Source organism: Linepithema humile, chromosome 2 (assembly GCF_040581485.1).
Source record: "Linepithema humile isolate Giens D197 chromosome 2, Lhum_UNIL_v1.0, whole genome shotgun sequence".
NCBI classification, from domain to species: Eukaryota; Metazoa; Arthropoda; class Insecta; order Hymenoptera; family Formicidae; genus Linepithema; species Linepithema humile.
Window position 1 is genome coordinate 30,017,525 of NC_090129.1, and position 24,106 is coordinate 30,041,630.

Sequence of the window (24,106 nt, forward strand, 5' to 3'; positions counted from 1 at the left end):
ACAAAGTAATTTATATCGATCGCTCGAAACGCACCGCCACATAGTGTTTTGCTATAGCCATGTTTGCTATTAACCAGGCGGCCTTTTGTGTTTCAAACCTGTCTCGAGCAACGTTCTCGGGCGTTCGCGTAAATAATAACGTGGTGAAGAGAGAGAGAGAGAGAGAGAGAGAGAGAGAGAGAGAGAGAAGGAAGGAAAACTGTCGCACCTAGCTGCTTTCAGATGCGCGAAAGTACAGGCGGATTCGTTGCATCGGTGGCCACAGAAATTGTTTCGCGGTACGCCACGGCCGCATATGTTTTCGCGAGCACGAACATATTGCATTAGCAGCTGTCGGCGACGTAAAGAAAATGAGCGGCTGAGAAAGAAACAGGCAGAAACAGGCGAAGATTGCGGCGGTGGCGCGCGTGGTTTAGCCGGCAAAATTTTAGCGGAACCGTCTAACTTTGTATTTTGTTTCCGCGTGCCTTCTCCCGCAATTTCGCAATTTTCACTGTGCTACGATGTTATCAACGGTGTTATTTGTATCCTTTGCGTCAACTGACGCATCCAGATCTAATATAAACACATTTCTAGCAGCCTGTATGTATTATTATAACGTGAAAAAAGATCAATTTATCATGCATTTTCGTCACAAATATTTGCTTTTGGTATTTGTAAGCTGAAAATTATGAGTATATATAACTTTAACCTTTGCTCTAACAAAAGTTCTAATAAACTTTGACATTTCTTCTCTACGATTCAAACATTTTGCTGGGATCGTAACACGCGATGTGACATTTTACGTATTCGCCATTGCGAAAATGTTTCATTTTTCATGTGCTAAGGTTAATATTATTGGTCAACAAAAAAATAGCAAGATAATTGGAAATAATTAAACGACAGAAGTCCACTGAACCCAAAATACAGTCTTAATGTCGATACCAAACATGCGTGGACTACTAGAACTTAATAATCATCAAGAAGCAACGTACGTAAAGATTTTCATCGAAATCTCAAAGTGTCGACGAAACGTTATTGTAATGTATGTCGGCCTTTCTTTAGCAATACGGTGGCGACGCCAGGTATTGTTCCTTTGTCGACAACGTCAGCTACATCGTTAACGAATCGATAAGACCGGACCTCATTGTCGGGCGGAATAAAGCGCGCCGGGACGCGCGTGTTACCGACGCGTTCATCTGTGGGAACGTCACGTGCTGCGTCCCACAAGAGCGAAATGTGTCAACGTCCGGCTATGTGTCGCGGCCGATGACAATCGCACTGGATTATACGCGACGAAAAACTATTTTGGACCGTGTCGCTCTTCGGTTGCAGCGCGCGCCAGCCGTGATTTCGCTGATATACACTCGTGTTAGAAGGAAAAAGATACAAAAGCGGGGCGAAAAACGTTGATATTACAAAATCCCGCGGTTCGCGTCAGCGTCTCGTTATATATCCGACGTTTTTATACATATTGCATTACCGATAATGTTATTTATCGGACTACGAAGGACTTAAAATGTAATATACATTTTATGCAGTATGTAGTAGGTGGATATTTGGCGGACGTATTAAATATTCCGCTCTTTTGTGATACATTTTCTGGTTGCATTTTATCATTACACGTTAATTACAAAATTAAAATATTAATTGCCAACATGAAAGTTTCGTTCTTCCCCCTTTTTTTTTGTTTTATACTCTCGAGCGACGCTGCTTCGTATATTACATCGACTACGGGCTCAATAGTTAAATACGACATCCGCCGCTCTCCCTTTCGTAATGTTTAACGAGTAGAAGACGTGGGTTAAATTAGTGGGTACTGTCGTCTCTGAAGAGGGATCGCACAAAAGAGTGTCAATATTTTTGAAAAGTGGACCTTAAAACGCGCGCAGAGACGGCTTCATCGCTCGCTGCTCCCCTTTTAATGTATTTACAAAAGAGGCGAGCCAGCCAAGAGAGGGAGAAAAAAAACCGCCGCCGTCTTTTCCACATCCGTTCGTGAGGGCGCCGCCGCGTAACGTGGCGAAGGAAGAACGCGGCGACCCTCATCCCGTTGTTTCCAGCTCTAAATGGCAGCTCGCCAAGTGTGCTAACACCCTCTCTCGTCCGCGCGCTGAAGAGGGGCTCCTCTCTCCCTCGTTACCCTTTCGCGACACGCATCCAGGTCCCATTGAACACGGCCGTGCTCACGCGCTGCATACACGGATCCGTACACAATACGCGCAAACACTTTGCATTCGTAAACATGCGTAAACAACGACGGCGGTTTCGCACCTAAGATACGAGCCCCGCTGAAAATGCGCATTCTCGTTCCGTTCGCGAAAGAAGGGCTGAAAGAAGACGATACACGATATCCATTTCGACTGATTCCCAGCGTTTATAGTCGATCGTAAATTTATCACGGAAGAGCTTTTGCTTCGCGATGATATTTCACTTCGAGAGACACTTTGCCCGATGCGTGGGCGAATGTATATATATTCGTTCTGACTATCGAACGAATATATTTGTATTTGTATAGCTGTCGAAATATACTGATAGCAATCGAGGGATAATAAAAATGTACGGCGGACTTGTAACGGATATGCTTGATGTTGAAATAAAGTTTCGACGATTGGAGTGGAAGCGGTCGACGAAGCTGAAGTACTTTAACGAAATAAGCACAATCCTACTCTGTAGCAAAATATTTTATTATCAAGAGCTATTATTGTAAATCACTGATATTTTTCATGATGATATTTTCATGGTTCGACAATCATCGGGCAAAATTTATTTATAAAAATCAATATCTATACGTGTATATAAATATGTACATGATTTATAATATTATCTGCATATATAAAACTGTAATATCGTAATCGCGACGTAGAGCGTCTACTTTGAACAAGTAGTTCAAGAAGATCAAAAGTCCGTGCTACGCTAAGTATAATTCCTCGCGCTTCCGCCAGGTTAGCTACACGCAGCTTCGAGTCGGAAATGGCAGCTAAATGGTATCTCCAGGATGGGGGAGGCTAAGGCGTAACTCGATTTTTAATTGGTTTTTGCGCGAAGCGGATTACGCTCAGGGCGTTATGAAGTTTCGCGAGCGCGGCGACGGTTTCGAAGTTTGCGCGATATCCGAAGTCCGGCACCTTCTTTTTTAACTCGCGATATTTCCAGGCACTATCAACCGGATTAAAGAACTCTATCGAAGGCGTTATTAAAGGTTAGATCCTCTGTCCACCGGCAGTGCGAGAAACTACTTCCGCCGCGACAATCGATTAAAACTTCAGGCTTATTAAGATCGCATTAAACTTTTAGCTGACTCATCCCGTCGAGGGGGAATCCCCTTGTCGATATGTGTGTTTGTACAAATCGCTGTTGATGCCAAGCTTACAATTTAAAACGCATCAGAACATTAATTAAAAACTCACTCATAATTATAAATTGAACAGTTAATGACAAAAACTAGAGAACGTAAAATGAAATTTGCGCAGCGTAAATTCCACTTTGATGTGAAATGGAAACGAATTTCAAGTCGCAATAATTCTAAAAACACACAAACTACGTATATGCATAAACTCTATGCGTTAAACAAAAAAGTTAGATCGTCCTTTTATTTATTTTACGCGATAATTTAGATGGCTAAGTATACATGCATGACTCTTGCGAAAAATGTATATATACTACTGTAATGTCTTATCAATTCGTTGAACAACAGTGTTTCCTTGGTCACCTGAATGGTCAACGAACGAGTCGGCCCTTACTGACCATTCAGCATTATAAAGGATGCTCAAATATTGATTCAACTAGCAATTATGAGTGGTTTTTCACCAGTCTCCGCGAGCGTACCCTTCGGCCCTGTTTCCCGGGATCGCTTAATTACGGGATGTTTGCGTTTCTCAAAATTAAACTCCTGCTGGTCGAGATAGCGCATCGTGGCAGCCCTCAGGGTAGTCTAAACAAATTTGCGTGAAACGAGAGAGCGTGGGTCAATAGCGATCGTGATTTTCCGTCGGTTCGATACGACGACGTAAGCTTGTGCGCGTCGCTCGATAAAGGCGGATTTGCCGTCTCGCACTGTCGCTTCAACTTGTCTCGGTTCTTGTAACATTTTTGAAAATTGTCACAGAAGCTTGAGAATTCATCTAGTCGACGAGCACGATTGGATTACAGAAATCTTAATCGATATATTTACAAATGGAAATGATGGAAGAATGTAATAATTTGCAAGGCAAAAAATGCAAATTTTGAAAATGTAAAATTACGTAAAAATATTACTTGAAACCAGCTTACTTCACGAGTATTATCGTGCGCGAGCAATTCGCCATTGGACATCGATCTCGCCTCGTCGCCGTCGGGTTACTTCTGTAACAAAGTAGCGAGGTGACAATTCCCCGCGTTTTCGCAATTACGGAAGTCGTTTAATAGCCCAGTTTCCAACAGTCTGGAAATTCGTTTCCGCTCGCGACGAAAGGAGTAGTCTCAAAGGAGGAAGTTATTGTCGGCGCGCTCGAGGGGTGCGGTTGAGAAACTTAACTTCCCATAGCGTATATCATAGGGAGGGAGAGGGACAGGGCAGGAGGGGCGGGTGGGAAGAAACAGGACGGGGAAGTATGAGACGAGTTTCTTCGACGATCCCCCGCGGTTTATTTTCGCGGCGGTAAATTAACGGCTCGTGGCTAGAGCCACCCCCGGGACTATTTCGTGCGCAGTAACAGCGCCCGGTGATTCTACACCGAAATTAGCGAGAGATGGAACACTTGGACCAACGTGCAACGAGTTGGCAGACGAACGTTTTCTCCCGTGTCAATTTTAATTAAATATTAAAAAAAGGAAACGCGCTGCGTAAACATTCTATTACGAACACATAATTGTATCGTTATGTATTTTTTTCCCCGAACGAGAAATGTTGAAGAAAAAAACTGAAAAATTGATTCCGAGTCGAGCGAGGACGTTGGATACTAAAATTATTCTTCTCATTTAATTAGCACTCCAGCGGCATTACATTCTTGCCGCGAAGCGGCTTCGAATTTTCTGGAAAACTCAAGCGTGGAATATAATTCGTTTAACAGCACGGGCAACTTTCACTCGACCGTTGCGAGCCGCGCGACTCAGTTGCCCAAGGAATTACGCCCGTAACGTGACATTCGTATCGGCGGCGTATCTCGAAATTCCGCGCATTTTCCACGACTGGCGGCGGTACAAGCCGCAAAAGGCAGACGAAACGAGCGGTTGAAAATGTAAGATACTGCGAAAATGGACGATGACAAGGTACGTGCTTCGGTATCAAGCGACTCCACGGGGCTGCTTCCGCGAAGTTTAATTAAATAACGAGGTGACGTCGTCGGCGAGGAGGGCGCGCGGCGGGGATGATGCGGGAGGGCGGAGGAAGAAAGGGGGACCGACACAGAGACAGCTAGAAACACAGAAGCCAGCGGTAAGAAAACCCGCGGACTTGGAAAGTGGGATGGACTGTGCCGAGGTGCCAAGTTGCTAGGTGACTTTGCTAGTTATTTAATTAGTCCGGAGATTCTCCCTTACTCGACCGCTCTCCCGCACCCCGCCCCCGGCCCCGTCAACCTTCCCCCTCTCTCTGTTCGGCTCTTTTTCCTTTCTGATGTTCCTCCGCAGTCTGCTTCTCAGACCCCGCTGACTTTTATCGCACAACGAGTTCTCTTTTAACCAGCGATCCATGTACAATAGGGCTTCCGTGTCGTCGAGTAATGGCGTGTCCGTTATCCAGATTCAACGTGTGGAATTTGCTTTCACGTAAAGCTTGCGCATTATCGTGCGCATTATTACGATCTCTAATTAAGTAATGCGTCGTGAAATAAAGTATCATCGATTCGCCGCTGACTTTCCGAACGGCGATTGGGAACAAAACCATAAATGGCCATTTCGATAACGACATTCGGTCTGCCTCCATCCGTAGGAACGTTCTCTCCCCTTCCCTCGGTTCAGCCGTCCTCGCGTTCGATCCTAAATACGCGTAGGAAGCGGCACGGGGAAGAGAGATCGGGAAACGAGGAGGGGCTGCGTCCTTCGACGAAGAAAACGAATAGATTCCCCATGGGAAGTCGCCAACCTTTTCCTATACTTGCCCTGCCACCGTCCTCGTTCCCGCTGCCGTAGTTGCTACCGAAAAGGCGGGGGCTTACGAGGGCTTAACTCGGTGACAGGATGATTGCTGGTATTATCGGAATTACCCGAGGGCGAATTGCGCTGCACGCCGTAACGAACTCGCAATATCGCGAAAATCGTGCGTTAACCCCTTCGCCGGAAGTCCTTCCTAAGTCCCTTAAGGCCGCGACATCGAGGATTCTAATGGTCGTGTCGATGCTACGTACGGACGACTAGCGATACAGCGGAAATCCCGCGGAATATTGAAAACGAAGCAATCTCTCGAAAGCGCGTGAAGCTGTTTTGACGTTTTCTCGTTTCGAATCAAGAGCGGGATATGTCGCGAGAGCGATAACGAGAAATCTCTATTATCAAACCATCATCGAAAGGACACACGAATAAGAACAGAAAAATCTGCTTTCAAGTTGTGAAACACACTTCTAATTTCTATTGTTTTCTAAGCAAACGCAATAATGAGCGAATTTTTTTCCCAATATAAAGGCGCTGCAATTATCGAGATTCCGCCGCAATTGCGTTACTCGCAAAAGTGTATCTCGCAACGAAGATTAAAATTTATGCCACGTATAAGAGGAGTCTCGCGCGGATATAACCACGACGTTATACATACTTTCCTTTTATAGGAGGTAGCGCGTTATCGGGAACTCTACATACGCTTTCGCCCCTCTTTTTCACGAGCGCATTTTCGCGAGAGCGCGATGTGAAGGGAAATTGTTTATTTAACGGCGAAGTAGGGATTACTGAGCACTAAAAGCGCGTCCCTTCGCGTGCTTCTGCCATAACTAAAAATTTGCATGGGTAAATGTTCGCTCTCGAGAGACGTCCGTCGAGCGAAACGGAAGTGCCGTACGTGTCCGGAATTTTCTCGCGAACACTGCAGATCTCTTTTGCACGCGTGCACGTTTATTTGTATTTTCTTTACATTGTCTTAAGAAATTCCGCAAGACATCTGGCACAAGTGGAAAAGAACGACGACTCGCGCGGCGCGGACACCAGATGCAACAACGCACGAGAAAACTCGGACAATGTTCAACATAATCGCTGATAGACACTTTTGTTACATTGAAACACTTGATAATGCGGGTTAAACACATAAACCATGTTAATTTATGTTGAATCTAAATAAAATCTTTATTATCGAATAAAATCTTTCTTTCAACAAAGCGACTATTATAATATTTCAATTTTGAAACATGGAATATGGATGGATAAATTAGAGTTATCGAATTTATAATTAATCATTAAAAAGTACAGAAATTTTAATAACGCATTAAATTAAAGCAGAACAAAATGCTTTTTTCTAAAGAGCTTGTCAGAGTCATGTAATATTAAATGAAGTCATGAATATGAAATGAATGAATATGTATTTATATTTATTTTACATCATTGTAATAATTTCTCTCTTCGAAAAGAATCGATCCATAAATATCAGTTCAAATGTTAAACACAATGTAAATTCGTAAGCATGTATTCGCTTCTGTTTTATAATTTGAAAAATCGAAATAAAAAGCTCGATCGTGCTTTGTCGCGAAACGGAAGGGAATAATCGAAACGTCGGTATCGAAATACGGGAAGACCGTCGGCTAGATAGATAAAGCACGGGAGCGCAAGCGGGAGCTGCGACGGAAAAAGCTGCGACAAAATCCGACGTAAATGTAACACGCTGATCAAAGCGGGACACGATTTCCGTAACCGGCCGTGCAACAATGCGCGCCGCGTTGCATAAATAAAGCCGCGCACGCTGAACGTGATCAATATTGGATGTGATGAAAGTAAACCGGCAAAGCGCCCGAGCGGGGCGCTCGACCCTCGTCAACGCGCGCGACCGTCTGTGTAATTTAATGCCGGGTAAATACGCCGCGCGCGGGAGAGTAGTTTTGCACTATAATCTAGATGAATCTGCCGCGGGAAGACCGGCTGCTCCGGGCTGCCGTCAGAGTATATAGGCCTCGTCAATTACGAAACGGTCGTAAAGGGCGTCGCTTTCGCCGCCGCGGCTTTAAGTCGCTGCTTAATAAGAACGTAGAACGACGAAGATAACGACGAATACTCTGTGCGAAGAGTAGATAAGATCGCCACGACAATTTTGCATAACTTTGTACAAGAGTCTCGTAAGAAGTTTATAAAGCAATGTGAGACGTATTCATCGCCGATTAGAGACGCCCGATCGTATTACATCTCTCGTGTCATCTCTTGAGACATAGTTTTATTGAAATTAGGTATTAAATAAGAGTCACTCTTGCTCCTTCGAGTCCTTCGCGCGTGTATGAGCCTCAATGAAATAAAATTTTCAGAGTATATTATCATTTAAGTGAAATTTCGCCAGACTATCGCTAGGACCGACTCGTGATAAACTTGTACTACTTTTATTTTATATAAGTTTAAGTGATTCAACTCTCTTTGCAATTTTATTGCGACGCAATATCTATTTTACTTATATTTTGTATTAGTATATTGTATGAGAAAAGCTTAATGAGAAAATGAACATACTTTTGAAATGAACGATACAATGATTTTCAAAGAATGAGAAAAGCACGGGGAATAATCTGGACTGCGCGTATTCAACTTCAAATTTGAAAGTCCGGAATATTCATATTTTTCCGGATTCCTGATAAAAGAGAGGCGGCTAATTTTATGCTCGCGACTCGGCTAACTGAGCCGCGACATTTCTCGAATGTAGGACGAGGAACTTTCCGGTCGAAAATTTATCTCCCCGTAATAACACCGTGGCAACGGCGCTTTCCGGGTGTGTCACGCCCGGTAACGTTCGTGTACGTGCTCGTGTCTCTTTGTCTCTTCCGTCTTCTTTCTCTGCGCGCCCTCCGTGCATCCCTCCGGGAACGCGGTCGTGTCCGCATTATAATGGCATTACGTGTCCTCACATTACACTTGCTGTCCCAGCTCGTAATACACGTTTTCTCCCCACGTTCCGTCCCCACGCGCCGGTTCTTATTTTTTTCTCCTCGGATACGTCCGTCCCGGATATCCTACATCGTGATTCGGAGCTTGTGCTGTATTTACAGGACCTCGGGCGAGGGTATCGCGAGCACCATCGAAAAATCGAGTTAGAGACGGCACAACCGAATAAAATGTCAGGTACTATGATAGCGTCTGCCCGGCAAAATTCTATGAAATCACCGTATTAGTTCATTTTTATGTTTTGGAGAAAACAATATTAGTGTCATAAATATTTCTATTTAAAATCACAGTATTTTTTTAGAATAAGCTTTTATTCTTCGAAAAGTCAAATATCATTGGCACTTGAGTTTAATAACTACAAATTATTTTACGAGTCACTTTTATTAACTATTCAAATTTTACATGTTACAAAGGAATCGATTAAAATTATTCTGCTATTTCTTTTGTTTTATAGAATTTTTCCGTTATTAGATTATGTGCGAACTTTTCACGTCATTTGTCGAATTTCTATGCTGTCTAAAAGTTTTATTGTCATAAAGTCCTTTCTATATACTCTCTTGTGAAGGTCCTCTCGTTCTTCTGGTTCGTTTCGTTCCACGCAACCTCGATCCTATCTCGCGTATATAAAAAGGGTCGGCACACACGAGTGTTTAGTAACTTTGTCAGCGTTTTTAATGCTCGCCCTTTTTCGTTCCGACTTCTGCACGCCCGGGCGTATGTATGTACGGCGCGCTCGTTTCAGCTCTTGTACCTAGGACTCGATAGACACCGGCCGACCATCCACTTTGTCAAACCTGCAGCCGTAGCAATTACCCGAATTCGTGCTCCATTTCCTCAGATTTAGTGGCTTCGTTAATGAAATGAATTCGTCCATTTCTGCTGTCGATGGCAGTGTTCGCATGATGCATTGTCGATACAGCTAAAAGTCACAAAATCAATCTCTTTCTGAAACTTGCACTTTCGTGATCACGATAACATAGCAATAATTTTCCTCAAGAAACTTGAGGAAAAGTAAAAAATAGAATAATGTCTGTCTCCAATCTTAAATCCTTTTTTAAATTACCAGCGGTGCTTATCTAAAAAAAAGTACAAACTTCATCGTGTATCGTGTGGAGCGAATAAAATGGATTGAATGCGTCACACGATGTAATGTATATGAAAACTTCATTTTACGAGCTTGCGCTCGATATCAAATCCCACCTGAGCTATTCCACATGGTCGCACCCTAACAGGCGTTTCGCAAAGTCGTTAATAACATTTTTTTAGCGAGTCTCTTCTTTCAATGCCATTAGTGAAATAGTCGGAACTCCACCTATTTGTGTCAACAAGACGATTCCTGTTTCCCGTATTTCTTCACATCCATGAAACAAATTTATGCATTTAGACCAATGCTTCTACTTTCTGCAACCAAACTGAAATGTTAAAAGATATTTTCCCTTAATCATAAAATGTATTCAAAAAGACGTTATATTTAAAAATTGTAGAAAAGATTAACTTAACAATAAATTAAATCCATAAGTGATTTTTTGTCCGTACATTAATATATATGTATAAAGATTATTGTAAATAATAGCGACATGTATTTGTGCGTTTTAATCATATAATTTTTTATATCACAAAATTATTGAATATTATATTAAAATCAATTAGCAATTCTTTCATATCAGCACGTAAAATTAAAATATTTATTAAGTATCATCGTAATGCGATTATTAAATTATTTATAATACAATTTGCAGCAACAAAATATAGACGTGGAGTACTTTTTAATTCTTTTTTTCTTTTTGAACAAGAGAATTATACGAGAATTAATAATCGCCTACTTTTATTTCTTTTGCGAGAAATAATTAAATTCTGTTGGTCCCCACGTGTGCTGTTCATCTTCAGCGCTGTTACAAAAAAAAAAAACAGATGTTCCACTAGCGACTTACAGCGAAGTTGCAAAGGTTGACACACGATGCGCGTATATCGACGGATTTATATGCAAATTGTTCTCTTTCATCAAGCGCGGTAACAGATGTTCGTCGCTCATCGATCATGACGATTCTATTTTTGAACTGACGTTTCTTTTGGAACGCATCGAGTATGCGCGCCTAGATAAAAGATCTATCGATCGGTCGGTATAGCGCCTTCGTAATGTAGCGCAAAATAATTACTCTCTAATGAGACCCTCTAACATCGAGGCGAACTCAAACGAGAGAGTGCGGCATTTTTTCGAACTTAGTTCGCGGCTTGATTTAATTATCAAGTGTTGATTAATGAAGCGCGCAACTTCCGCCAAGTTTTACTCGCGGAAACGAGTATAAGAAGATCGATCGCTAAACGCGCTACATCTCGCCTTGACTCGCTATCGACCGATGGCTCATCAAACGAGTTATACTTGCGCTATAAGGCCGCGGACCGTTTATAGTAAAAGCGGAGCTAATGGCGCGACACAGTTACACAACGCTAAAGAATAATTGAACAAGCGAATACGAATGGAGTGAATAAAAGTTTCTTCGGTTCCTACGATTGCCAACATTGTGTGCACTAAATATTTCTCTTATTGTACACTTAGATGTAGAGCGTGCGTCTATAAACCAAATCGTACAAGTAAAGTGAGATATTTTATCGGAAGGAGAGATCCTAGCTCGCGTCAATCGCCCTTCGTGAGTTTGCTGCTCGCGCCGTTCCGCCTTCTAGACTCGAATACTTTGGAAACTTCCCAACGTTCGTAGCTGGAATTACATCATAGCCTTAATAGGATCGAATTACTTTGAGCACAGCGCCCTGAGCGAATAAACTCTCGCGACGACGTCTGAGCGACTCGGCAGGATACGTGAACGAGATACCGCTCGCGAGTAGTCGTGGCGTCGCGCTCGCACGACGTAGTGGTCGCACGATGATGACGATGGCCGCGGGCATTAACTTAGGCATGTTTGCCGAGCAATCAAATATATGAGTGGAAAGTCTCGTGCTATCGATCGAAAGTCTCCTCTTCCTCGTGATGGCGCGCGAAGGACGGCTGAATCGCAGAAAGAAATCGGAACGAAATGGGCAGAAGGGGGAATTCACGAAACTACTTGTCCGCCGACGAAGAGCCGGCGATTCGACGACCGGCCAAGTCCACTGTTTGTTGTCGAACACTATTCATATGGGAGAGGCAGACAGAAGGAGGGCAGTAAACATAGTTTTCGGGCCGACGGAAAAGAGTCGCCAGGGAAGTCGTATAGCTGTCTAAATCTATCTAAGTGTATTTATGTTGTTGCTTTTATGAGACATTTTAATATTTTAATATTTATCATATCATTATAATATCATTTACATGCATATGATGCTCATATATTTATACAAAAAATTGATGCGTGCCATAAAATAATGCTAGATCCGTAACATCTGCCTTTACAAAATATTAGTCTACAACATGTAGAATACAGATTTTCTTAAATAGTTACCGTATTTCGAGATATTGTTTCTTTATCTTCTCATCAACATAGCATATGCAAATTTTCTCTGAATGGACGGGAGGTTTGCTTTGAGATGCATCGATTTTTTTTTATAGTGTACATATGTATATATCGATTTTTATACATACGTATGTATTCGCATATATATACATGTGCGATGTCAGCTGGATATACGTGAAATTTCGCGAAATCCGAGTCCTTTATTTCCCGTGCGAGCTTGCGTCCCGTCGATGCGAAAAATGCTGAAGAAAAATCTCAAGTGCGCATCGTTTTCGAGAGATTCGTAAAGAGAGGAAGGTGGGGGAGAAACGCTTTAGAAGCTCGAGCGAATTCTTACATCTGCTGTATACGGCTTTCAGCATCTGTAGGATCCGACGAAAGAGTCCGTCCGTACGCTTGTCCGATATCGGTCCTTCAAAAATTTCGGCCATCATCCCATCGTAAATTCTTTCGCAAAGCACATGATTAACACTATCCGTTTGGATTTTACAGATCAATATAAAACATAAGGAAATAATTATCGACACCATAAAAAATCCATTGCCAAAATTTGATAAAATCAATTTGTTACATGAATCTGTAAACGATTGTGAAATATGAGTGCGTAATCGCGTACACAGGCATTAGCGGCGGATCTCGATCCCGGTTAAATATTCGAGTTTTCGAGATTCAAAGGGCTGATTAATGTAGCGGCATGAGGTTGACATGGCGACATTATCATCGGTACAATGGACGCCAGGTGTTTCAGACAGGAAGGGCCAGAGGGGCAAGGAGTATAATGCCGTCAAGCAACGCCACTTAATGAGCTGCCGGGAACAAAGCGGGAAGAACCGCTTTGTCATTTTTTGTCGTGCTCCAATTACTTAGCGTTTTAGAACAGTTGTACGTGATTATCTCCCCCGCCCATCCCTCCATCTAACGCACCTCACGCAATGTGTACAGTGTTTCCCTTTTGCTCTTCTGATAATTGATCCGGCTAATGCGAGTGATATACGCGCTACAAAAGTAGCATCTGTTTCCTTTTAATAAGCATAATATACGTTAGCGCGCCACTCTTATCTAATACTTCAGAAAGTTTTGAGGCTTGATATATCGATCGAAAGCCTAAAATTGTCCGCCTGTTCCGGTTTTCTGCGTCATGTCGTCCAAGCAAGCGAGAGACGGGAGTTCGAAACTGGATGTCGAAGACGAGGGCTGCTGAGATCAGAGGAAGGTCCAGGGCTTAGAAAAGGGACAGGCGGGTAACGTTATCGTGCCGTACTCCAGCAGGTGTGGGGGTGGGCGCCCTCTTTTCGCCCTAATTCCCTTCAATCCTGATCCGTCCCATCTCCCAGAAGCATATCGCAATCGAGTTTCGTTTATTTTTCAAGAGACGCCCGCTCGACAGAAATTGGCAAGTATATATATATACTCAATATATATATATATATACATATATATTGAGAGATATTCGATCCTCGCAAAGCTCAACCTCATTTTTCGAAGCGCTACCGCGTTACACAATTCTCGCGCAGTTAGGCCGCAGTGTGTTTTCAGTCGGCTCTGACTTTTTTAATGCGATTACATTAGATTCGATTACAGCTTCTATTCGATTGATACTTTACGAGGCGAAAAACTCGAGGCACTGACCAAACCAAATTTGCCGTTTATAAAACTCGACGATAAAAAAAGGAAAAAGGAACTGCAACCATATCGCCTGGTGCTTTGGCATAAAATATCGTTCGGATATCGCCCTACGACGATCTCAAGCTACAGGCGAGAAACTCCTCGAAGTTTCTGCACCGGCGGTGTAACATCGAGAAGTTTATTTTCGAACAAGTCTGTTTCAATAGATCGGATGCGACGACGATCCAGTGGATTATCCCGCTTATGTGACACTCACGCTGGCGCACGCGCGCGTGCGCAGGAGATGTCACAACGATTGTCGCGAGTATCGTTTTTCTCGCAACGATACAAATAGTTATTGCACGAAACCGCGACCGTCGTCGTCGTCGTCGTCGTTGTCGTCGTCGTCGTCCTCGTCATCGTCGTCGTCGTCCCGGATTACGAAGCGCTTGTCCGCGCGCGGTAAACATCTTTTATTAAAGTGCACGTTGCGCTCCGCTGGCGCGTCAATTTTTCAAAGAGCCCCCGAGCTCTTTGTCTTCGCCGCGTCTCCATCTAACTACCGGCGATGAGCGCACGTGGCAGGCCGTAGGAGAGAGCGATTAATCGTTCCATCATCGTCGCGGACGGCCTCGCTCTCTGCGACAATGGCGGAAACGGAACCCTCCTTTCGACGCTCCCGCGAAGATAAAACGGATAAAACTATTTTTACTTCCTTCCGGGTTTTCGAGTGCGCCGCGGAACTTTCACGGCGAAGAAAGAAAGAGAGTGGTCGCCACTCCTCGCGACGCTCCTTCCAGCGAATGAATAGCGAACGTCACGGACTCTATTAAACCCTTCATTTCGCGATAGCTTTTATTTCTGCGAGAAGCCGCATATTTCAGACTAAGCGCATTGCACAGTGCATTTCAATGTATAAGACGTATCTTTCGAATTAATCCGTGAATAATGTAAAAGTAGAAAATTTTTTGCAAAATAAAGGCGTTAGAGTAGAAAAATCGATCTCTTCAATGTTTTAAATATAACAATGTCAGTTGCAAAATTCGCTACTTTTCACTGAATTAACGATGCTTCTCTTTTTGTTTCAGGCTGTGCATTCGTGAAGCTCTCGTCGCACCAAGAAGCACTGGCGGCGATAAACTCTCTACACGGTAGCCAAACTATGCCGGTGAGTATCCATCGTGTAATATTACAACGAGCGTCGGCCGGTCTTCTCTCTTCGATCGCAGCTCATTATTTCTTTTTTCTTTTTTTCTATTTTTTTTTTTTTTTAATCGTTTGATCCACCTCTTCAGCCGATGACCGCCAGTCATCGCGTTCACGGACGCCGGCGTGTATTTACGCTCGGAAAATGTCACGTACGCGATATTAACGGAAAGGAGGGTAAATATTCATAGAAGCGTCGCACCTGATAGGGGCGGGCGGGAGCAGCGGGGGCTGATATGAATATCGAGGATAGGGATGCAGCGCCATGGCCGGGCAGTAGATGGCCGTCTTCCGTTATAAAGGGGGGCAGGGTGGCCGGTGGCCGGTGGTCGGAGATCGGACTACGGGGTAGCCGTAGCAATGGCTGTCGTGCCTGCAAACACCCCAGTAATGACTGGCCAAACAGAAATCTGCATAACACTTGGAGAAGCGCGGCTCGCCTCCTTCTCCGCAACCCCGCCGGGAAAGCGTCTCCCTCGGTCTCCGTCAAACCGCCGAACTTTCTCGGCTTAGGGTCGGGCCAGGAATTCCCAGTTGTAATTGAATTGTCAGTGAGTTCCGTCCGGGATTCCACCTGCTGATTGGCGAAACTTTGCAAAGCCGCTTGCCGGACCCCCGATCGTCCTTGTCGGCGTTATTGCCTATCGACCGCCGCCCGCGCTGACATGCATTGACGCGCCTAAGGGACTTTGTGTCTCAGACAATTATTAGACCCTACAACGCGCAATTAAGATCCGAGGAGAAGATTGTATTATCGCTACTGCGTTGTTTGCGATTTTATAACTCAATTATTAATTCCCGCACCCGTCCCGGATTTGCCGTGTTGCGAGAGAAAAATTATCGTAGTATTAAAAAGCTAATATAGCATTTTATGAGCTCAAGATTAAATGAAGAGAGCTTGAAAAATTGCACGAAAAAGGGAGACCGACAGTGAAATATAAGTGTAATATATTATTAATGGTGTAAACACCTGATAATCGATATATTCAGCCGTGCAACGCTTATTTTTCCACCGGCGCTCGACATAAATGTGAAACACGATACTACGCCGTCTTATGACTTTTTACGTTATCAGAGCTGCCGCGGAAGAGTAACAGGATCCGCAATATTTCACGTCCTTGTATATTACGGAAGAGATTATCGAGAAGGGAGATTATGACCGCCATTTTTGGTATCTGACGAGGGACTCGCGGTTCATGTTGTACATTAAACGTGTATACGCGCACATCTGTCACGCGCTGGGGTGAAACCGTGGGCGTGGAAGCGAGGACTGGTTTCGTGAATATTACTCGTTACAACGCCCTAATCTAATAGCCGAATACAGAAGATGGAGTGTAGGGGCCGACTTCAGGATCGCGACTATTTGCCCACGAAAGAGGCGCTGACAGCGTACGCGCGCGCGCGCGCGGCCGTAATATGCAGATTGCTTAATTATCGCGACGAATTATGCAAATCTCGACGCTCGATGTTACGAGATTTCACGGCAGAGACGTGGTCGAAGGGATGGGAAGCAAGGGGGCGCGAGAGCAACGGCGAGCGTCGAGATTAACGCTTTCGCCGAAACGCCGACCTTCGACCCTGAACTATTCGACCCAGAAGAGATACGAAAGGCACGTGGTTGCGTGCTGCGCGGACGGCTTAATTATTGCGGCGAATTATGTAGATCTCGGCGTTATGAAATTTCGCGCGACGCGGCGGAAGGGAGGGGCGTTCACGTCGTGCAATTTAACGCCGGCGAATCATGTGAGTAATTTAGCTCGGAGATAAAAATAACCATATTTGTTCTGCGTTGGTGTCGCGAAAAAGAATGCGATTTAATCCTCACTACCGGCTTAACATTCCTCCGACAACGCTTAAAAATTGGATACATTTATCTGAACATCGTGGGAATAACAAGCGCGGATCGAGAGAAAAAAGTTCTCCCGTTCTCTTTTTAGCCAATCAATAAATCTTTCGCAGAAAACAATCGCTTTCGCGAAGGACGCGGTGTTATGGAGCCCCAAGAGTAATTCGGTTTGACTATGTTCGTTCCAGTTTCCTCTGAGCTGGCACAAAATCAACCCCTTCCAATTTTCCCCTCCCATCTACTCACTCACATACTCGGAGAAGCGCCGATCTATATAGGCACATATGTACGCGCATAAAAATGTCGGATGTATGTACGATCGCACACGTATGTCATCTCGCGTGTGTGCCCGCTGCTTTCAGCCACTCGAACACGTCGACACTCTCGGTCACGAAACTGCATTACGAACGCAACATCTCGGCTCATACCTACGAAATGAGATATTGATTTGCAATCTGATACTGTAATACGCGACGACGCGCTGTCGGCCTGCAGACGACGTACTGGCTCGTAGCGGAAGCGTGAAATCGTAACACCTTATGAAATCCACATTGATGTAGATACACAACACATTGACCATTTTTTTTCCCTTCCCAAATTGACAAATGCGTTAAAACCAATTTTTTCTAATTATTTTTTCGGCGGAATTACTAACTTAATATTAGACAACTTTAAATAAGTCGCTTTTATGTCATTCAGAGAAACTCAGCATCACGCTTTTATGTCATTTAGAGAAATTTTATCAACATTATGATTTTATGTCATTTAGAGAAATTCTGATTTCCCTTCATTCGAAAATCATATATTTCATACATATGTCAGGAGAACATTATTATATTAGCAAACATGACAAACATAATTTGTTTTTTAATCTGTGTTGAATAAACAAGATTATTTCATCATCGCTATATTATCGTAATGTAAATATGCAATTTCAACGCATATGATAGATTATACATGTTTCCGTTGAAAACGCGATATTTTTAATAGGGATACGCTGTATATATCTACGAGATTAATATTACAGCACTTTCGCTGACAATGCAAAAACATTACCATAAAACTTCTCTAGTATAAGCATTTTATTTCGTTTTCACGGGCGGGGTAATGCGATTTATGCTTCTCGGATCGACGCATTTACGCGTCACGCGGCAGGCAATATTTCTTCGGGCTCTCAATATTTCAGCCGATTTTACAATCCGTCGTTCGCGGATATTATACGCGGAAAGTTTTTAATTTCTAACAATACCGTGACGCTTATATACCGACCACGGGGTAGCGCAAACATTTTTTCCCGATTTCACGGTCCGTATAATGCGGTTTACACTTCTCGCGGAGCGACGACGCGTCCGCGCCTTTCCTGGCGAGCAATATTTCTCCGACAGCTCAATGTATTCCCGGATTCCACCATTCTTCCCTCGTGGCTTTGAACCCAAAAACGTTTTTTTTTTTTTCCTTTATTTTTTTCAAACAAATGTTTCAGCGAAAAAATAACTTTACCGCTAAAGAACATGTAAACCTATTGTCAGGTGCAAGTTCTCCTGGAGTAATGCTTTATGAAATATTAAGTGAGAGAAAATTTCCACATGATGACATTACAAATCGCAACTCTGTCATGCGAAATGTTGAAATAACGCGACTTTACTCTCTCTCAAATAGAGAGAATTGAATTTTTTTCTTTTTTACTCGCGACGATAATCTACCACGCTCCGGACACACGTGTCACGCAATCCCGCGCAAGAGTATTACACTTCGAGTCGCGAACTTTTTGTGCACCTTTTTTTTTTGTTTGATCGCATCGATCCATAGGGTGTTTACACGTCTCGAATCAAGAGGCGCGTTCGTGCATCACGCAACGGGCAATATTTCTCCAGGGGCTCAATATTTCCGCGCGCCTCTCGCGGGGTGGCCGTCGCTCTTCCTCTCTCTTTCTTTCCGTCTCTTTCTCTCTTTGATGTCAACGGTGGCGGTATGCGGCCGTGAGTCGGGCCTCACGTAGTTATGCCCTCCGAAGCGTGTGACATTTCTTGTCACGCCTCGCAAACCCTCCAACGCCGCGCTCTTCGCGCACCGAAAAAAATCTCCCCCTCGCGTACATACATATATCTTCCCTGGAAATGTCTCGTAATAAAAGCAAAAACCGCGTGAAGTGTTTCGTCGCGTTGCGTCAGAACGAGTCGCGGAACGACGTCCCGTTGGTCCTATTTGCGTAACTTTGGCATACCGCTGATTGTTGCCATTTTCTCTCACGAAGCGAGAAACACGCGACACAGTCTCATTTTTTTTTTTATAAAAGTTTAAAACAATTCAGAATGTACAGAGCCAACTAAAATCTTGGATGACAAAAGTAATTATTTATAGTTATACAAATTTATTAATTAATATGAGTAATGTTATAAAATAGACGGTAATATTTAGAGTGTTACGTGAATGCAGAGCCGATTAAATATTATTAGAGATAATTAATATATTTTTAAAACAGCTGTTTTTCTTTTCGGGGAAAAGTACATAATCTTTTAGAAAAGCGAAATTTATTGAAATGCGACGTTAAATTGAATTCGAAATGGAGATTTATTATACAGAGTTTCCGCAGAAATGATAAGATACACGCGACGGTCAATCGAAGTTATTCGAAACTTGAGCGAGTACAGCCAGCCGGATGCCTACGAGCGATTCGCATGATGTGCATCGTTCTCGATCGGAACGAGGAAAGTTTAACGATGGAATTCGATACTTGTCAAGAGAGGCTCCGAATGGACATTGACGCGCGCGATTAGACACGCAAACTTTAAAACTTCGTTAAGCCGAGAAGCCCGCGGATTCTGGACGCAACGCGGACGAGTAAAACAAGGGGCGGGGAGGTGAAACGGGGGGTCTCTCCATCTCCGGCCGGATGTTGCCTTTCTCGGGCAGCGTTCGCGCGCGCGCGCGCACGGAAAGTGGATGGAAGGAAATTGTCTCTGCATTAACGGAGGCTCGGAAACTGCTCCCAACATTTAATTAAAGACATTCCCTGAGTAATTCCCTCGGCGGCCTCGTAATTGCATTGCTTTTATCTCCAGTACAACTGTTACTTGTTTGGCGGGTCTTTCGTGTGTATCGGGAGTCAGAAGGACTGCGGAGCCCGGAATCTCCGCAGAGTATGAGAGAAAGGGAGAGAGAGAGAGAGAGAGAGAGAGAATGGACGACCGTGGAAAAGAAACGCGATCGACCGTGAGAGTCTCGGGGCCCATCAGCAAGATCCCCGTCCTTACTGCGGGATTCGAGGCGATTATTCGTACGATAAGGCTCTTGTCGTGATTCCTCATTGTGCGCCGACTCCCCCTCCGTTTACAAGGTGGTATCGTCGAATCGATACGAACGTATCCGGCACGGAGTGCGGCGCGTTTGTGATAGAGACATCCCGTCAACAAAGCGACGCGATGTTAACGTTAATAATTGATTTCCGTGTACATTCAAGAGAGAGCAGGCGCGCCGGTTCACAGCGGATTTCGACTACGATCCTCGTTTGTTCTACGTCTTCATTATGATAACTAATAATACAAGTCTAAATGGAGACTTGATAGAGGCAGATGTATGTTTATTCTATCCTCTCGCAGGAAACGCAGCGAAAATACATACACTTTAGCATTAATTTCTAAATAAAAATACACAGAGGCGCAATAGCAACAATTAAAAGTAATATTATAATTTATTGTAACGCGCATAATACTTGTGAAATGTATTATTTTACGCGCAATATGTGCTTTTTGTGTGAATAGCTACAATTTTTGTTCCGAGAATTGCTTTGTTTGTCTTCCTTTTTTACGCTACCGTTTGATCTTTCGGAAGCGTACTCGAAATCTTTGAGCGTTATTAATTTGATATTGCTGTACGGTTTTCCAATTAGCTATTTTCCTATTGACATTTAAAAGCGAGAAAGCGGTTTGTAATTTGAAACACATCGACGAATCGGACCGCTCGCTCTTGTATTACGGTCCGACAGACAGTCAGACGGACGAAGGGCAATCGGCGTTCCGGCCGATCTTGCGGTTCCAGTTGTATCTATTGAAATTACCGTCTAGCGGATTGGCAAGTGTGATGGTGCGGCTAACAGGAGAGCCTCCAATCAGCAGGTAATTGCTTCATTCCGTTGGCAAGGTCTGCCCAATATTGTGGCCCCCTGAACTAACATAAGCTCCGACGCTGAGACGTTGTTCCAAATACTTGTAGTGAAGGAGGATGCGCCAACGTTTGTCTTTAGTGCTCTTGATCGATGCTGTATTCGGCCAATGGGAAAACGACGAGACGTCGATGAGTGCGGATATAAAAAAACATCGGACGAGTCTCCGACAAGCTCAAATTCAACGAGACAACGACATACGACGCGGATGAAACATCAAACGCAACACGCGACCCACGGTCGTCGGCTCATGAAATCATAATGGGAGGGGGGGGGGGGGGGGAAAAAAAGAGCGCGTGCTTTAATATCGACATTTTTAAAGGGGCAACCTTAACGCGGGGGCGACACGTAGGACAGACATAACGAGCAAGGGGGAGCGGCGACGGCGGCTTCAAACGTTCTCCGCATGATACCACGGCTCTCGGGAGGACGGCTTTTCCTTTTCGCGTGCAGTTCAGAACGTTGGATCGGAATTAATGAACCGTAATCCCCCAATAATGAGGCTTCAGCTTCACTGGCTCCGATACGACCTCGCCGAGCCCCCTCGCAACCCCGACCTGCGTCCCGCTGCGCCTCGTCCCCAGCCCTAGTCTCTCAACCATGCCGCACACGTGTGCGCCGGCGTACATATGTGCTCGTTGTAAATGTCACATACACCTTACGGACACCTACGTTACACCTGCGTGGCGCACAAGACCTCGGGGCTCGAGACTGTCGACGCGAGACAAATTATCTTCCCGAGGTGCACGCGTCGATGCCGTTCACCGCGCGCGTAAACCCGGCGCAGCTCGACGAGTTTTTCTCGCGCGAAAGAGCGGAACGCACACGTGAATTGACACGCATCGCGGCGGTTCACTCGCAAATTCGACGCTCCGAATTATTTTTTTATTGCGTCAGCACTGACCTCGAACTCGTTAATATTTAGAGCGTGCAGTGTATTCAGTGAACTTGAAGTATCGTGCCTGGCTCAGATATTTATCGTACACTCAAAAAAATTCTCGTAATTGCCGTCTACTCATTAATTTGCCAAAAGTGTTTTGACCTGCATGGAAAATATACAGACCTCAAATATGCGAAATAGCAAACGTTTAAGTGGATTTGTTCTGACGAAATATGTTGAATTTAAATTTGAAACTCCCCTGGCTGTTTAGACCGTGGAATTGAAGGAAAACTGAAGTGAATATCGCATGGAAAAATTGTGTGATATTATTGAATATTTTTTTCCGATTAAAATAATTAATTTGCGATATCGTTGTTTGTGCTTAAAAGTGTTTCAGGGAATAAATTTTAAATTAATCAGACATTGAAAGCAAATGATGTTTAGAGAACGCAAAAGTAATGTTTCACAATTTTGTTCCTAAAGCTTTAAAGAGTAACTCAAACGCATATAGCTGAAAGGCGAAAGGGGAAAAGTATCGCAAAGCTTCCGATATTAGTTGTAGTTGCTGTAACGCGAAAAGTTACATCCACTCGCGTAACTTTTATGCCTTTGTAAACTGCAGCTAGCCGTTGATTTTCTCGCGACGCTTGCGGTTATACGCGCGTTTGACCCCGTTCGAGCTTCGACCGCAAGCGAAACTTTTAATAATCGAGATGCCTGCGTAGTACGAGCCTTTCAGCGCTTGAAAATACCGAATGCAGCGATGTGTCCGCCGCACGTGTTGCCGAAGGTGAAACCGCGGATGAGAAGTCAAAGGGAATCGGGGATTTTTAACCGCGATCCCGCGTGGGATATTACGCAGTAACCTTCCAAGTCTCCGACCTTGCAATGCGAATTATCGACTAAAGCTCGTTATAACGCTGCGCTCAAGTTTCAAGGTACGTGCATTTTGAATTGTGAAAAGCGCGGCTTTGCTCTCTCACTGTGTTCACTCTCGCTCGCTTAACATCTCCGCGAAATTAGCGCAAGTTATTTTCCCTCTTTGGAAAATACGCGACGCGACGATTCGTTTGCATTACGTGTTCAAAAGCAAAGCTCACGTAGTTTGCAGAAAAAAAAAGTACAAAAACTACTCGCTTCTGCGTGATTTTGTTTGCCGCGCGTACACCCCATTCGATGAACACTCGTCCGAACATTCGAGTCGCGAAAACGACGTGGAAAATAAAAAAAAAGAAAAAAAACAGCAAAAATAATAAAAGCAAAATTTGGCGCGACGACACGAGCGAGTGTTTCTGACAGCGTCGATTGGCGTCGCGTAAAATCGCCCCCTCTTTCATTTCAGGGGGCGAGCATTTAACGCGTACAGACCTCGACGCATAGCATATGCATTATCGCGCGAGGGTGTCGGAACGGATGCCGGGGCTGCGCGCACACGCTGAAAATGCTTCATCGAGGTTGCCTTTGAAGCCACCGAGGCGATGTCTCGATCGATCTGGTGGGAACGGAACGCGCGATGTATCACAAGGTGACGTTCCGTGGAAATCTGTCGAGCGGATATATCGCGTTACCGGTCCGATTCTGACTATGTCCTCGTCGTTAAATTACAAGCAATCGCGCCAGCCGGCGTATACGCGCCTCGCTGATGAATAACGACCCCCGAGCCTTTTGTGGCGAATCCCCGCGGGAGAGAAGACGGTCGACCGATTATCGATATACGCCCCAGTTGTCATCAATGCATAACAATCGCGCCGCGGATCGTACTTTTCGACACGGTTTCTTGATCTTATTGTCCGTGCGATTTTTATCTTCTGTAGAATCCTAAAATTATCTCTCTGCGATTTTGAGGATTTTATATGCGAACATTTCTCCCTTTTCTTTCCTTTCCATTATCCGATTAAATTTAAAAAAATCTTTTTCAAAGATCTCAATTTAATATATTTAATGCT

At 44.1% G+C, this 24,106-nt stretch overlaps 1 protein-coding gene across 24 annotated transcripts in view; it reads left to right on the plus strand.

Moving 5' to 3' along the window:
- Positions 1 to 24,106, plus strand: part of bru3 (bruno 3) — a 546,305-nt gene that overhangs the window by 486,508 nt on the left and 35,691 nt on the right. For all 24 annotated transcript variants that reach the window (XM_067349162.1, XM_067349163.1, XM_067349155.1 and 21 more), the window contains one exon: positions 15,155 to 15,234. In XM_067349162.1, the coding sequence (XP_067205263.1) occupies positions 15,155 to 15,234 (80 nt within the window). The remainder of the gene's footprint in view (positions 1 to 15,154; positions 15,235 to 24,106) is intronic.